We start from the raw sequence: 17,947 nt of genomic DNA on the forward strand, positions 1-17,947 counted from the left end.
TAATGTAAAAATAACTTAACCTAAAAAATATAATATATATATGATAAAGATCATAAAATGACATTGTTGAGCACTTATCAGCTTTAAGGGCTATTAATCTGCTCACTTGGCACCTTGTTTTTCCATGTATGACAGTGTCTGCATTGGTTTGTTGCATTCATTTTATAATGTCCTGAAAAAATGGTGTACCTGCTGCATATAAAATGAAAACATTATGAACTTGTAAACACTGAGAAAAAGCAATACAGACACCTGTATTCAGGTTATAAATATCGGTTATAAATAGTTGTTTCTGGAAGGAGCTGAAATGTTTATTTGGTTTTTGTTTACAGCGTCCTTTCTGTGTTTTCATACCGAATCTACTTTTACTCGGTTGTTGTTTGTCATTAAAGGAGATGGCTTGCTTTTGATCCGATCTGCAGCATCATTAGAACTGTCTGGGAAGAACATCTTCGCAGTGCAGAGTGAGACGATAATTTTTTTGTACTCTCTTCTGAAGTTCTGGTTCAGCAGTCCGTAGACTATGGCATTAAGGCAGCTGTTGAAATAGGCCATAAAATAACTGGATACAAAAAACCACTCCGGGATGAGAGGCGCAACCCGCCCGGGGTCTATGGCGACCGCCAAGCCGATGAAATTGAGAGGGGCCCAGCAGACGGCAAAAAGAACAAACACCACGAACATGGTGACGAAGTTCCTTATGTCGTGCGGCGTGAGTTTGGGCCGAAACTCGGGTTTGACGCGTCTCCTCACCTGGATCACCAAGATCCAGATCCGCAGGTAGCAGTACGTCACAATCATGATTGGAAGAAAGAAATGGAAGAAAACCACAGAGATGGTGTACGCTGAGCTGGCCGACTGCGCAAACGTACATGAGTAGACCCTGGGGTCGTACTGCAGGGAGCCTACGTAAAAGTTTGGCACTATAGCGACCACGGTCAGTATCCAGATGAGAACGACGTAACAAAGAGAGTTCTTGTCGCTGTATAGCTTGTCATATTTGAGGCTGTGACAGATATAGCAGTAGCGATTGATGGCAATGCCGGTTATGTTAAATATAGATCCAATCACGCTCAGTCCCATCAGGAATCCACTGATCTGGCAGTGGACGAATCCCAAGTTCCATCCATTGTGGAAAATGGAGACCAGCACGAGAGGATAAGGATAGACTGCTACCACCAGGTCAGCTACTGCCAAGCTCACCACAAATATGTTCCCTGCAAAACAATGACAGTGGAAAGGAGATAAATGCAATTACACGCACAAAGTAACATTGTAAAAATGGGAAAAACTTTCAAGCAAACCAGTTTATTAAAATTCCCAGAATGCAATTTATTAGGTTATTGAATAACATGAGGGCAAATACAATATTGTAGCGATACTTTTAATAGATGGGAAATAAAGAGGTTTCATATGACTGCCATGTGTTCACCATCTCATATTCTGCACAAGTTTTGCAGCATGATCTTTAATGCATGTAATTAATTCATATATTTCCTAAGCCTGTCAGCTGCTTTTACTATTAAAAGGATTTGGTTTGCATCTGTTATTGTCACATGATACGAATAGCTCTCCAATGAAGACCTTTTAGAACTTTTGGGCCCATGTTAGAAGAGCACGTCACTGCGCGCTGCACCGGTCTCGTATCTCTCACGGAGGAGCTTCGGAAGCATAAAAGGAGGAGCGACGACAGTGAAGGATGAGAGAAGAGCAGGCCTGGACAGGTTTATGTTATGTTTTGTGTATATGTATGTCTTTTACTAATTTACTATTTTACTAATTGTTAATTTTGGATTAAAGTTTTTGAACGTTCGCTGGTTCCCGCCTCCTTCTTCCATGAACAACATACTTTACAGCTGATGAGACTCCATTCTGTCGCTGGTTTTAAATATACTATTTCCAGATGTTTGTTCTTTATTCATGTTATATTATGTAGGCTATTTGTGCTTCATACATATTTAAAAACATTTATATGTTTGTATGATTTTTTATGATTTATGATTAAGTTTTCCTCACACCTTGAACACACAGTGTACACATCTTTATAATTATTTTATAAAATCATACCTTTTCAAAGTATCGAATATTTTAATAAATTATTTCGCTAAATATTAATATAAAGAATATGGATATTTTTAAGAAATCAACAGTTTTTAGGTACTTTTTTAGTTGGTTTCAGATGATACCTGTGTAACACTTTATTTTCAGTGTCCTTGTTACACATTACATGTACTTACCATAGAAATAACAGTTAATAATGCATAATTACATGCAAGCACATGTGGTTAGTTAATTACTCAGTACTTAAATATATAATTACATTGTAACAATGACACCTTAAAATAAAGTGTAACCGAGACTTGTTTCTCCTGCCTAGAGACTTTTGATTTTTGTGTCCAAGAAAGAAAGAAAGAAAGAAAGAAAGAAAAAAAGAAAGTTCATTAAATAATCAGGCAACTATCCATTTAAGAAGAACGAATTTTAAAGTGTCAACAAGTGTACAAGTGTATTCATTCTGTAAATTTCTATATTCATTCTATACTCATTTCATTTCTGCTCAGAAAAGGTCAATGATGGCATTTAAGTTTGAATCAATCAAACTAAACGGACTTCCAGGTCAGATGCTGAACACTGCACTCGACCATTGGCATTTTTATCTCATATATTTGTGAGAACATGCTGGGAAAATCTTGTAACCCTGAAGGATTGCCAAATAAACACATTCATGATTTAGCAAATTTAGCTCAATGTTAAGAGGAATCATCAGAGCAGAAGATTGTTCCAGAACATTCCCGTGGCTTCTCTTTTTTCAACTGTTGTTTTTCAAAAGTTTTATTTGAACTGAGGACGACTAACAGAGAGAGAGGGAAAATATGTGGCGAGATCTGGAAAGCCCAGCAGGGGCCCTGTAGCATGGACACAAATCTCACTGCATAAGTCATCTTTTGCTAGACTTCATGTGAGACATCATTATTTTGAGTGCACAACTGCAACAAGCCAAATTTATCTCCGTTCTTGATGCTTTATATGATTACAACTGGAGGGAGATAAATGTTTGTTTTATAAAAAAATGTGCTAAGCATCTGATCCGTTGTCGATGCCTAGGGAAAATGAACTGTTTAATTACAGGTTTTGTAAATAGAGTCTATGCTTCACCATGTCATAGTGAGATGGCATGCTGTAGGCTCAAATCAGAATTTATGTCAGTAAGCACACATCAAACCGCTAGAACTTTTGGCAAAACTGTCAACATGATGTCATTGATATTCATAATATTTGCATGTCAAGATCTAGTTTGTTTGGACAAACACTACAAAATACAATATTGAAAATGATCATAATATAATCATGTCTCTAAAAATGATAAAATGTATCACCCTCCCACTGCAAACATGAATGCAGCACTGATCCATGACCATGTGTCTCTGAATGCTGAGCCATTCTACATAAGAGGCAAAGAGTAAAAGCCCTTACAAACAACACTTCTCCTTGGAGAGTTTGTTTGTGCCACTAATGGCATCTAGGCTGCAGGACAAACCTTTGGTCATGATTTTTCCACACCACCTCACAGAGAAAGTGAGAGAAATTCACGCCCAGATTCACTAGATCCTCTGAGAGCCAGAGGAATGCAAAGAGGATTGTTCACTCTGTTAACTCTTATACATCCAACTGTTTATGCAACTGCTATTTTCTTTCTTTCTGCTGTGCACTATAATCTGATTAAATTATCTTGCTAGATTTATTGTTTAAATTTACCTTCATGCATTTGGCAGATGCTTGGCAAAGCAACTTACATTCTAACAGTTCTTGCATCACCACACTTTACTGTTTGAGCTACATGAAAGTAAGCAAAAATAGCAATCACAGCATTGTTTCTTGAATTGAAAGTTTTCAATCAGGAACATGTACAGGTATGCATTCAAAAGTTTGGGGTCAGTACGATTTTTTTTGTTTGTTTTCTTGGTTACGGATTAGTTTCACCTGTTTCTAGTTTAGGTCCTCGTTTTTGTTTATAGCCGTTTGATCTATAGCATTCCTTTGTCGGTTCTTTTCTTGCTATATCCTAAGTTTGATGTTGATAGTAAACTGTAACACTGTTATTTTTGTATTGGATTCCTGTGTGTTCCTGTGATTTTGGTTTGCTTTAATAAATTCAGTATGCGATTAGATACATGCCTCAATTTCTCTTCTTCCACATGCACCGTGACAACAGTAAAGACATTTATAATGCTGCTCTTTTGAACTTTCCATTCATCGAAGATTGATGGAAAAAAGTTTATCACGGTTTCCACTAGGGGTGTAACGAGTGTTGCCAAGTCCTCAGAATTGGGATACTTTTAAGTTGTTGCTGTGGGTAAAAAAAAAAAAAATTAAAGGGGTTGATTGCCACCCCTTTTTTTTTTACAATCGTTGATTGTAAGTATGATTTTGTCGCTCCGACACCCCCAAAACACCCCACAGACATACAAATTCAGTGGAGAATTCGGTCTCCCTATATGAAGAAAATCACATTGGGCTACTTTTGACTGGCCATTGGGCTACTTGGACACAGACCAACCCTGGGTGTAATGGTTCTCTTCAAAAAAAAAATCTAACCATACCGTTCTCCACCCTCGGTTTGGCACACACTTACACCGCGGTTTATCTCAAATAGTTTATCTCAAATAAAATAGCAACGTGTAAAACAGAGTTTGGACAATGTATTCAGTCGATGGATATCGCATTCTGGCTTCCCAATGTGTTATAAGAGCTGATCAAAAAGTGTGGACAAAACAGTCACTCTTTGTAAACTTTGTTCAATGCGAGTGCTGTATGCTCTAATATCAGTCATTTACACCATCATCACCCGGGTGTTGATAGCGTGTGAGCGCAGGTGAGACCTGAACAGCACACGTTGCTATCTGTGTTTAAACAAAACTCATTCAAGTCTTGCTAATTTAAACATTCAAGAGCAAGACGCAAAGGAGAACTTGCGCATGCTGTGAGAAGATTTGTGCACTCATCCGAAGCATGCAGTTTTGTGCACACAAAAATGATGTCAAGATGCCCATCTTAAAGATGATCCTATCAGTGCATTATGTCTTAAAGTGACAGCAGCCTAATATTCCTGCTGTCTGTGTTTTTAATGTTAATCAAACAACAAAAGACAATCACTCACTGCTCTTGACTGAATAACTTTTGAAACTTCAATTAATGATTCATCTTTATTTAATTTATACAATGAAGATTGTATGCAGTGTTAATTTACATTTGATTACTTTTTTCAATTTCTACCTGAAAAGCACTGTTTTCACAGTAAAACTGTTCCCTTTCGAGAGGTTCCTCCTATTGCGTAAGCTTACGCTATGGGAAAACTCCTTTTCTCGAGAAATATTAAAGTCTTTATGTAAAACGCATTGCAGCTGCACAGCATACAGCAATGAGCGAGGCAGCTCGGTCATTGGCTGTGCTGCGGCAACTGCACGAACCAATGACGGGGCGACTCTGAACCCGCTTCCAATGAGCGTGCTTCGCGCCCACGCGCGTCAGAGCCCGCCAAGATGGGCGTGGCCAAGGGCTATATATTGGGCGCCCCGTCGTCTGAGTTCTTTAGATTTAATCTCCTTCAGCAAAGAACCTTCTTTTCGCTGGATCCTCCGGATTTGTTGGAGTCTTTTCGCCGCCGCCGTCGACAAGCCTACAGCAGGACTGCTTCGAGGACGCCGGCGCCTTCAGCCACCTTCGATCGCCCTTCTGCTAAGCCATCCGGCGCGCATCATCTAATATCCTTTCAAAAAGCTTCAGTGTTCGCCCCCGCGACACTTTCTAAAAGAGCAAATTTAACAAGGCGTTGTTTCAAATGCCTTCCTGCGCCTCGTGTCGAGGCCCTCTTCAGGACGGGGATCGTCACATCATTTGCGCCCGCTGCCTGGGACTGGACCACGCAGAGGCTGCCCTTACTCGAGGCGGATGTCCCGAGTGTGACGCCCTGGGCCTCACCGAGCTGCGCGCTCGCTTCGCCGTTTTCACCGCGAAAGAGCCCACCTCTTCCGTGCTGCCATCTCCTCTGGTCGAGCCGCGAAAGAAAAAATGCCGCTCACAGAGGCCGCCGGAGCACGCGGTTTGCAGTGATGTCACGCCGGGCCAATCCCCGCGTGCTTCACCACCACCCGAAGACTCCCCGCCGCCAGTCCAGTTCACAGAGCGATGGGGCTCGTCTCGTTTGGCGCGTCAGGGGATGACGATGATAAGGATGACAGTTTTTCCTGTGATGCTGCATCCGACGACTGGCCGGGCTCGTCCTTCGACCCCGCGCCATCGACATTAGCGGGCACGAGCGCGGGCTCCAGCATGGACTCGGAGATCGTCCGCATTCTATCTAAGGCCGTGGAAGACCTCGGGCTCGATTGGTCTTCCCCGGAAGAACCCGCCCGCAGCCGACTGGACGAGTGGTTCCTGCAGGGGCGCCGACAGGCCCCTCGACTAAGACCCTCCCCCTTCTTCCCGGAAGTTCACGACGAACTCACGAAGTCGTGGAAAGCCCCGCACTCCGCTCGCCTGAAGCCTTCTTTTTCTTTGTCGCTCTCCTCTGTGGACGGCGCGAAAGAAAGAGGCTATGAGGGGACTCCGCCCCTCGAGGAGGCTGTGGCCAATCATCTGTGTCCACCCTCCAACGCTGGATGGAAAGCTAAAGCTTCTCATCCCTCAAACCCTTGCCGGTCTACTTCAGCTCTCGCCGGTCGCGCATACGCCGCCGCCGGCCAAGCTGCATCAGCGCTTCACTCTATGGCTGTCCTCCAGGTGTTTCAAGCTAAACTTCTCCGCAGTATGGACGAGTCTGGACCCGATCCTGAGGCATTTAAGGACCTACGCAGCGCCACTGACATAGCGCTGCGAGCTACAAAAGCCACCGCCCAATCCATCGGCCGTGCTATGGCTAACCTGACTGTCCTTGAGCGCCGTCTGTGGCTGACGCTAACAGAGATGAAGGATGCAGATAAGGCGTCATTTCTCGACGCGCCTATCTCCCAAAGCGGCCTGTTTGGACCAGCGGTGAAGGAGTTCGCCGAGCGCTTCACCGAAGCCCGTAAGGACTCACAGGCTATGCGTCACTTCCTGCCCAAGCGATCTAGCTCATCGCAGAGCCGCCAACGGCCGCCTCAGCAGCAGCGAGCTAAGACGGCGCCCCCCGTCTCTCAGCCCAAACCTGAAACGGATTTTCGACGCCGCTCGCGCTCTGCCAACAGGAAACAACCGCCCGAGCGACGGGGACCTCGGCCCAAGATTGTGCTGAACCCAGAGCCTCGTAAGTCCTCCTAGCTACAGGGAGAAAAAGGGAGAGCGTGTGTCTCGCAAGAGCCGGACCGTTCTCTCCAAAACGTTTAAAGCATTACCCAGTCCCCTTACAGGCGGCTGGAAATGTCTATACAGCAGCCAATGTGCCAGCCACACAGCTCGCCCACCTGCAAACAAACGCCGTTTTTACGGCGACACACAGAAATCACATAAAGAGCTATTTTCTGCCTGTGTCATTAAAGGGTCACGTGTCCACACCAAAGTGCGCATTCCCACATATCAAAACTGTCAACGCAGTGCCAAATGTTTTCCCAGCTCAAGCTGGACGCCCCATAAATGTAGATTGTGTGCCAACTGTCACGTATGCACCACTACACACAAGCACTGTTCCCACAGTTATAAACACTTCCCCAGTAAAAGCGGGAAGTTGTATAAGAGTAGCGCGTGTGCCCGCTGTTATGCACGCACCCCAACTCAACTGTGGCGCGCGTGCCTACCACAGTCTATGCACCCCCACCCATAAGCACTATACACACAGTGTTAAACATTTCCCCATCTCACTCTGTGAGCATTACAGCGAGCGTGCCTGTAATTTCACACGCACCCCTGCACTCGGCATTCAACAGAGCTGCTCAGCGCGCGCCCGCGCCGCTGAGAGCTGTAAGCTCGGTATTAACACAGAACGATTCGCTGGCGGGAGCCATACGTCACTGCGACATGCCCCCGGCCAGCATTCAGCCCATATCTGTGCGAGCGAAAGCTTGGGAAAATATCCCCGACATGCCGAAATGGGTTTTGAACATAATAAAACACGGTTACTCGCTTCAATTCGCTCGCAGACCGCCCCGCTTCACAGCAGTGGTAGAGACGAAAGTGAGAAAAGATGTTTCACATGTTCTACGCACCGAGATGCTCAAACTGATAGAGAAAGGCGCTATAGAGACAGTCCCTCCCTCTATGAGCGAGGCAGGTTTTTACAGCCGCTATTTTCTCGTCCCGAAAAAGGATGGCGGTCTCCGCCCCATTCTAGATCTCAGACATCTGAACAAAGCTTTAATGATTCGCTCGTTCAGAATGTTAACAACCAAGCATATCCTCGCGCAAGTTCGCCCGGGGGATTTGTTTCTGTCAGTGGATCTGAAAGACGCTTACTTTCACATTCCAATAGCGCCTCATCACAGGCCATTTCTGAGATTCGCTTTCAAGGGACAGTCATACCAGTACACAGTACTACCATTCGGCCTGTTACTGGCACCCCGTACATTTACGAAATGTATGGATGCAGCACTTTCCCCCTGAGACAGCGGGGAGTGCGAATACTAAATTATCTCGACGATTGGCTAATCCTAGCTCAATCAGAGAGCCAGTTAGTGACACACAGGTCTTGGATTATCAGTCATCTAGAGTGCCTGGGTCTAAAAATCAATTTTGCAAAGAGCAAGCTATCCCCCAGCCAGAATATTTCTTTTCTGGGAATAGTGCTAGACTCAGTGCAGATGACGGCGCGCCTCTCATCAGAGCGCGCGCTCACTATCCAGCGCCTTGCAACATCGTTCAGAGCGGGTGCGCGCGCCCCCGTCAAGCGATTTCAGAGGATGCTCGGTCTCATGGCCTCAGCATCAGCTGTACTCCAGCTAGGATTGTTGCACATGCGTCCTCTCCAACGCTGGCTCAAAAGCCGTGTCCCCACTCACGCGTGGCGCTCGGGCCACTTTTTAATCAGAGCAAATCACGGCTGCATAAAAGCCCTGACGCCCTGGAAAGCTGTCGACTGGTATCAGTCCGGCGTGAGTTTGGGCGTGAACACAAGGAGAAAAATGATCACGACAGATGCCTCCAAAATAGGCTGGGGGGCCCTTTACGAGGGCAGGCCTGTCTCCGGCTTGTGGTCAAACCCGGAGAAGCGCCTACATATAAACTGTCTGGAATTGAAAGCGGTCGCTTTGGCTCTCAGAGCACTGCTCCCGTACCTGAAGGACGAGCACGTCCTAGTCCGAACGGACAACATGACGGTAGTCTCGCATATAAATCGTCAGGGTGGACTCAGATCGAGCTCCCTGCACTCGATGGCCAGGGAGCTCCTCCTATGGTCCCAGCGCAACCTGCGCTCGCTGAAAGCAGCGCATGTGCCAGGTGTTCTGAACCAGGGAGCGGACATGCTGTCCAGAGACAAAGTTCTCCCAGGAGAATGGTCTCTCCCACCCCTGACGATTCAGTGGTTATGGCAAACCTTTGGCAGAGCAGAGGTCGACCTCTTTGCCTCCAAGGAAAATGCGCACTGCCCTCTCTTCTTTTCAAAGAGCACAGACGCGCTCGCCCAAGTCTGGCCGAGCCGCCCGCTGTATGCCTTCCCTCCGGTCGCGATGCTACCTCAGGTCATCAGTCGGATCAGGGAGGAGAAATGTGCAGTGCTCCTGGTAGCCCCACTCTGGAAGAACCAGACGTGGTTTCCAGAACTGATGCAGATGATGCAATCTGCCCCATGGCCGATTCCACTGAGGCTAGATCTCCTCAGGCAGGCCAACGGGATGATCCTCCATCCCCGCCCCGATCTGTGGGCCCTCCATGCGTGGCCCCTCAACGGATTCCCGGGAACCTCCCCAGTGGAGTGTTGAGAACCATCACTGAGGCGCGAGCGCCCTCTACGAGGCGCTTGTATGCCCAGAAATGGAAGGTGTTCAGTGACTGGTGTAAATCCAGGAACCTGAATCCTGAGACATGCGAAGTACCGAGTGTGCTCGTTTTCTTACAAGAGCTGTTGGAGGCAGGCCGCACCCCCTCCACGCTCAAAGTATATGTGGCTGCCATAGCGGCATCACATGACCCGGTCGAAGGACGCACACTAGGGAAAAACTACCTAGTTGTTCGTTTCCTGAGGGGCGCCAGGAGGATAAATCCCCCACGCCCCCCCTCGGTGCCGATTTGGGACCTGGCCACGGTCCTGGACGCACTTAAGCGTGCCCCGTTCGAACCCCTCCGAACTGTGCACCTTAAACAGCTCTCGCTCAAAACTGCTCTCTTGCTGGCTCTCGCCTCGGTCAAGAGAGTGGGTGACCTGCACGCGCTGTCATCAAGCGCTACCTGCCTGGAGTTTGGACCTAACGACAGCAGGGTTGTCCTCAGGCCAAAACACGGGTATATTCCTAAGGTGCTCTCTACTCCTTTCAGAGCACAGGTGATATCTTTGGCTGCGCTATCGTCCCCAGCAGACGAAAGCGACGCTAATTTACTCTGCCCGGTCAGGGCACTCAGAGTATATTTGGAACGTTCTGCCCTGTTCAGACAGACAGAGCAGTTGTTCGTATGCTTTGGCGGCCGCACTAAAGGTCTGGCTGTTTCAAAGCAAAGAATATCGCGCTGGATAGTTGATGCTATAGCGCTGGCTTATGAAGCCAAGGGCCTTCAGTGCCCCTTGGGCATCAGAGCTCACTCTACGAGAGGCATGGCCTCCTCGTGGGCGTGGTCGAGTGGGATACCCATTCAAGATATTTGTGCGGCAGCAGGCTGGGCCTCACCGTCCACATTTATCAGGTTTTATAACCTACAGGTCCCCTCATTGCACTCTAACATACTGTCGGTCTAACTATGCATAGGCTGGGGTGTGTACATGCTGAGCATTGTCTCTTCCCTCATAGAATCACATCTTTGACTGATGTGGAGGATTTTTCATACATGACAGTACATAAAAATGTGCTTGTGTGTGTCTCTGGACGCCCATCGGGCCGTTCCACGTTGTCCTTTTATAAAGCCCGCCTTCGGCTGGCTCGTTGGATAATTACTTCGCTCAAAGGCTCAGGCACCTGCCTCCGGCTTAATAGAGCGAAGTCAGCACGCACGGCGTTTTACATGGCGTTCCCATAGCGTAAGCTTACGCAATAGGAGGAACCTCTCGAAAGGGAACGACTCGGTTACTAACGTAACCTCGGTTCCCTGAGAGGAGGGAACGAGTATTGCGTTATCTGCCGTGCTTGTGCTTGGTCAGTTTGCTTCAGTCGATTGAACCTAAAGAACTCAGACGACGGGGCGCCCAATATATAGCCCTTGGCCACGCCCATCTTGGCGGGCTCTGACGCGCGTGGGCGCGAAGCACGCTCATTGGAAGCGGGTTCAGAGTCGCCCCGTCATTGGTTCGTGCAGTTGCAGCACAGCCAATGACCGAGCTGCCTCGCTCATTGCTGTATGCTGTGCAGCTGCAATGCGTTTTACATAAAGACTTCAATATTTCTCGAGAAAAGGAGTTCCCTTTCGAGGGAACTCGAACTGCGTCGGTGACGACACTAGGGGAACGCCCTTCAGCGTAGCGCGTCTGAATTTAAGAATGAAACCGAATCCAATCCTATTGGCGTTGCGTGATGACGTAGCGTGTGACGGCATACACGGATGTGTACAAAGGCACGCCGGCACAAGCAAAGTCAGCTTTTTGCTATTCAGTAAGCGCTCTGTGTATGTGTGGAACAATCTGTCCTATTTGGTGTTGTATGTCCTGTTTAAGTCTGCATTTCAATACAGAATCTAGTAGCTCGGATCTCGCGTTTGCCGAGGCAACGCTTAGATTACGAGTGTACTTTGCAATAAGATTCTGTGTCTGGGATCTCGCGTCTGCCGAGGCAGCGCGTAGGTCTAGGTTTGCCTTGCAACACAGAATCTAGTAGCTCGGGTCTCGCGTTTTGCCGAGGCAACGCTTAGATTACGAGTGTTCTTTGCAATAAGATTCTGTGTCTGGGATCTCGCGTTTGCCGAGGCAGCGCGTAGGTCTAGGTTTGCCTTGCAACACAGAATCTAGTAGCTCGGGTCTCGCGTTTGCCGAGGCAACGCTTAGATTACGAGTGTACTTTGCAATAAGATTCTGTGTCTGGGATCTCGCGTTTGCTGAGGCAGCGCGTGGGTCTAAGGTTTGCCTTGCAATTCAGAATCTAGTAGCTCGGGTCTCGCGTTTGCCGAGGCAGCGCTTAGATTACGAGTGTATTTTTCATTAAGATTCTGTGGCTGGATCTCGCGTTGCTGAGGCAGCACGTAGGTTTTAAGTTGCCTTGCAATACAGAAACTAGTAGTTCGGATCTCGTGTTTGCCGAGGCAGCATAGGTTACGAGTCTACTTTACAGCTTGCTGTGTGGGTGCGAGGCATGAACGATCAGCTCCTGAGGGTGCTGGCTATGTTCATTAAAAAAAAAAAAAAAAAAACTCGCCGCACACGTGCGTTTCGGGTGTCTCAGCCTCGCGCCTGTTGACTTTCTTCTCGAGAGATGAAAGGCAAATTTATTGTGTATGACTCGTATCTCGCGTTTGCTAAGGCAGCGCGTTACGGGTCTGCAATAAAATGGACACACGCGATCTGATAATAATACTGTTGTCTTTCTTCTCGAGGGATGAAAGCCAAATTATAACGTCTCGAATCTCGCGTTTGCTGAGGCAGCGTGTAGGTTACGAGATCGTTAAATTAAATATAAAACAGTATTCTGGTGTTTTTTGGCTGCATTTATTTCCTACAGCCTACCATTCAGACCGTGTTTCACTTATCCAGTGGTATGGCTGCATTTAATTCCGAGGAGTTAAAGAAATTAAAAGTCATATCTGACTTTAAAACTTGGTTAGATATATTTTTTAGCCTACCATCTGAAGGAGAGTATCGCTCTAGAGGTCCCCTTTAGGAAATATATATACATATATATATATATATATATATATATATATTTATATTTATATATTTATATGTGTATATATATATTTATATATATATTCATATCTGAGCTTGGGACTCTAGGCGGTGCTCTTGCCCAGAGCCTCCTGAGAAGACGGATCTGAGGACCATCCTTCAGTCCAGGAAGGCTAAGGGAAAGAGGTCCTAACGTATATGAGACCTCAGAGGGCGCGCCCCCAACGGGTGGTTTGGGGTGGTTTGGACTGCAGTAGATCCACAGCAGGGTCTGGTGTTGGAACAGAAAGCTCACTCGCTGCTGGAAAAAGGGCGCCATAAAGGTGTTCCCCCACCAGTCAGGGGGTCCGGGTTCTACAGCCGGTACTTCATAGTTCCAAAGAAGGATGGAGGGTTGCGTCCAATTTTAGATCTGAGGCATCTGAACCGGTCTCTGAGGAGATTCAGGTTCAAAATGCTCACTGTTCCCATTATCGTGAGTCAAATCCAATCCGAGGATTGGTTTGTCACGATAGATCTAAAAGACGCCTACTTCCACATCTCCATCCTTCCATCTCACAGGAGGTTCCTAAGGTTTGCTTTCGGGGGCGAAGCTTACCAATATCGGGTTCTTCCGTTCGGCCTAGCACTCTCCCCTCGCACCTTTACCGAGTGTATGGATGCAGCTCTAGCACCCCTGAGGCTCGAGGGCATCAGGGTGCTCAATTACATCGACAACTGGTTAATACTGGCACAGTCGAGAGAGCTGGCGATTCGGCATCGAGATGTCGTCCTCGCCCACATCCAGAGCCTGGGGTTGAGACTCAACACGAAGAAGAGCGTGTTGACACCAGCCCAGAGAACCACGTTCCTGGGAGTGGTGTGGGACTCAGTCACGATGCAGGCACAATTGTCTCCTGCTCGGATCGAGTCTATCCTGACCTCAGTGTCCAGGATAAAGCTAGGCCAGGCCGTCACTGTCAAACACTTTCAGAGAGTGTTGGGTCTAATGGCAGCAGCGTCCAGCGTGATACCTTCTGGCCTGCTGCACATGAGAGCCCTGCAGTGGTGGTTAAGAGCCAAGGGGTTTTCCCCGAGGGGAAATCCATTCCGCTTGATAAGGGTTACGCGCAGATGCCTTCGTTCCCTATCAATTTGGAAGAAGCCTTGGTTCTTGTCCCAGGGTCCCAGGCTGGGAGCGTCGTGTCACCGGATATCTATTTCGACAGACGCCTCCCTCACGGGCTGGGGCGCGGTCATGGACGGCCGTTTTACGAGAGGTCTCTGGCAGGACCAACATTCCTCTTGGCACATAAATTGCCTAGAAATGTTGGCGGTGTTCCGGGCTCTGAGGAGCTTTCTGCCAGACCTCCATGGTCGCCATGTCCTAGTAAGATCCGACAACATGTCGGTGGTATCTTACTTAAATCATCAGGGGGGTCTGAGGTCGCGCCCTCTGTGCAGACTGGCGCATCAGATCCTCCTGTGGTCCCAGCGGAGACTGTCGTCTCTCAGGCCGATGTATGTCCCGGGGGACCAGAACCAGGGAGCAGACATGCTGTCGAGGCAGGGGCTGAGGCCCGGGGATTGGAGACTCCACCCCGAGGTGGTGGAGTTAATATGCGAGAGGTTTGGCCCAGTGGAAGTGGACCTATTTGCGTCTCGAGAGACGACACACTGTCCACTGTGGTTCTCCCTCACACATCCAGCCCCGCTGGGGTTGGATGCCATTGTGCAGACGTGGCCGAGGCTGCGTCTGTACGCCTTTCCCCCAATCGCTCTACTCCCAGCAGTTCTGGAGAGGGTCCATCAGGACGGAGTCAGCCTACTATTAGTAGCCCCGTTTTGGCCGGCCCGAGTATGGTTCTCGGACATCATCTTGCTTCTGGCAGGCCCGCCATGGCAGATCCCTCTGAGGAGGGACCTGTTGTCTCAGGCGGGGGGCTCAGTCACTCCACCAGAGGCATGGTGTCCTCTAGAGCCCTCCTTTTCAGGGGTTTCTATCCATGACATATGTGAGGCGGCTGGCTGGGCCACTCCGCACACATTCATGAGGTTTTACAGTCTGGACCTTCGCTCTACACCCGGTGCACGAGTGCTTTCGTCCTAGGTTGTGCCTGAAGTCAGTTCACACTAGGATGAGCAGGGTTCGTTGTGGTATAGTGGGTATCTCGTTCCCCTAGTGTCGTCACCGACGCAGTTCGAGTTCCCTCGAAAGGGAACGTCTCGGGTTACGTATGTAACCCTTGTTCCCTGAGAAAGGGAACGAGACACTGCGTCGGTTCGCCACACCTCACCCTGCTTGGAGCACTTGCTTCATAGCAAAGAGCTGACTTTGCTTGTGCCGGCGTGCCTTTGTACACATCCGTGTATGCCGTCACACGCTACGTCATCACGCAACGCCAATAGGATTGGATTCGGTTTCATTCATAAATTCAGACGCGCTACGCTGAAGGGCGTTCCCCTAGTGTCGTCACCGACGCAGTGTCTCGTTCCCTTTCTCAGGGAACAAGGGTTACATACGTAACCCGAGACGTTTTCCCATAGCGTAAGCTTACGCAATACTCATTCCCTCCTCTCAGGGAACCGAGGTTACGTTAGTAACCGAGTCGTTTTCATCATTGATAATAAACGTTTATTGAGCATAGAATGATTTCTGAAGGATCACATGACACTGAAGACTGGAGTAATGATGCTGAATATTCAGATTTGTCATCACAGGAATAAATTACATTTTAAAATAATAAACAAGTAGGCCTATTTTAAATTATTATAACATTTCACAATATTACTGTTTTTACTGTGATTTTAATTAAGTAAATGCAGCCTTGGTGAGCATACGAGACTTCCTTCAAAAACATTAAAAATCGTACAAACCCAAACCTTTTGATGGTAGCATATCTACAAAGCAAGTATTTTCTTAGTTAAAGCAAACAAGTTCATAATGTTTTATTTTATTTAGCACATCACAAAAATAGATGTTGAGTCATCATGTGCTAAACAGTTAGGACCAATATTGTATTACATTTTTGCTCTGTCCCTGCAACAACAAAAAGTACCTGCACGGTGTCTATAGTGATTCATTCCAATGCCAAAAAAGCAGAATGTACAGATATTAGATGACTTCAGACCTCTGGCGCTCACATCCTGAGTTATGAAATGTTTTGTAAAATTAGTTAAGAGAGAAATTATGCAAAGGATTCAGAGATCTCTAGATCCTCTTCAATTTGCGTACAGGGCTAAACGAGGTGTAGAGGATGCAGTAGCAACTCTCTTACATTTAGTACTTCAGCATTTAGATAAGCCGAAAACATTTGTTAAATTATTGTTTATTGATTTTTCATCTGCTTTCAACACCATTCAACCACATACTTTAGTTGAGATACTCATTAAAGAATTTGGGTTGGATTTTAATCTTGTAGGATGGATTTTAGAACACAGAGAGTTAAAGTAAATGACTGTTTTTCTGAATGGCTGGTATCATCTGCAGTCACCTCAAGGATGTGTCCTCGCTACTTTATTATTTATCTTGTACACATATAAATAAGGCATATCATAAAATTTGCTGATGATTCTGTAATTGTTAGCCTATTGAGTGAGGAGGATTCCATGCCATGGTCCTGTGGTTGATGATTTTATTTTCTGGTGTCAGAATGCTTTTTTAAAACTTAATGTTCTGAAAACTAAGGAGATGACTATTGACTTTAGCTCAAGGAGGAAATCTATTCAGGATAAGCAAATAAGTAATGGAGCGGGTATTCAGAGTGTTGAACAGTACAAGTATTTGGGTACTGTCTTAGATAACAAATTGACCTTTTCTCCAAATACTGATGCTTTGTGTAAGAGGGGGCAGCAAAGATTGTATTGTTTGCAGAAACTAAGGTCATTTAATGTGGATAAAACATTGATGTGTATGTTTTACACATTCTATATTGAGTCGCTGTTATCCTTTTCATTGCTGTGCTGGTTTAGTTCTCTGAATGTGAAGAAAACAAATTTGGATTGAGAGGATTGTAGCCAAGCACACCCAAGAAATAAAATAACGGGGAGGAAGCAGATGACTATATGGCCCAGATATGTGACCCTGCCTGTGAAAACCCAAGTAATTTTTTTGTGATTCACTGTTTTCTACATAAAATCATCCTACACAATGTAAAGAACATTCTGTGAAATTATAACCTTGATATATTGATTGAGTAAGGCTATGTCAAAGATTTGCTGAATTTCGGGCTCAGAAAATCATTTTTTTGAGAAATTTGAATTTAAAAACAAGCTAACTTTTAAAACTGCAACACATTTGATCCATAATTATCCTGCATATGTGCCATATACCACATTAAAGCTGAGATTCTTCCATATTCAGTGATATATAACACATTTATGGTAAAATTCTTTTGTAAAACAGAAAAGTTTTGTAAAAAGTTTTGTAAAACAGGCCTATGTATTATGATGCGCATGTCCAAAAAGCTAAAAGCATAAAAACATTGAAACGAATGGGCTTACCACAAGTGCGTGATTGTAGCAACAATTACCAAGTCAATTCATCGGAATGATTTGCATAACTTTATTAGTCAAATGAAATATCTGTGACAATTCTGTCATCATTTACTCACCCTCATGTTGTTCCAAATCTGTATGAGTTTCTTTCTTCTGCTGAACACAAAATAAGATATTTTAAAGAATGTTAGTAACCAGACAGTGGACGGCACCCATTGACTTCCATAGTAGGAAAAAATACTATGGAAGTCAATGGGTGCCGCCAACTGTCTGGTTTCCAACATTTTTTTTAAATATCTTATTTATCATTATCATTAATCATTATCATTATCAATATTATATCATAGACAGGTTTTGGATAAAGCCCAGAGCATATTGTTAGATGATTCCCACCCTACGTATTTTGAGTTCCATCTCCTCCCTTCTGGCAGTTGGTATAGAACTCCGTTTAGTAAAACAAACCGGTTTAAAAAAAGCATTTTTCCCCTCAGCTGTAAAGTTTTTAAACCTAAAGGTAATTAATTTGTAGGAATTTTTTTTTTT

General features: G+C 46.1%; 1 protein-coding gene across 1 annotated transcript in view; it reads right to left on the reverse strand.

Annotated features, from left to right (window-relative positions):
* Positions 1 to 313: 313 nt before the first annotated feature.
* Positions 314 to 17,947, reverse strand: part of mtnr1ab (melatonin receptor 1A b) — a 41,617-nt gene continuing 23,983 nt past the window's right edge. The window contains exon 2 of the mRNA XM_056236275.1: positions 314 to 1,217. Within this exon, the coding sequence (XP_056092250.1) occupies positions 349 to 1,217 (869 nt within the window). The 3' untranslated portion in view covers positions 314 to 348. The remainder of the gene's footprint in view (positions 1,218 to 17,947) is intronic.

This window comes from Rhinichthys klamathensis, unplaced genomic scaffold (genome assembly GCF_029890125.1).
Source record: "Rhinichthys klamathensis goyatoka isolate OS25496 unplaced genomic scaffold, OSU_Roscu_1.1 h1tg000442l_1, whole genome shotgun sequence".
Taxonomy (NCBI): domain Eukaryota; kingdom Metazoa; phylum Chordata; class Actinopteri; order Cypriniformes; family Leuciscidae; genus Rhinichthys; species Rhinichthys klamathensis.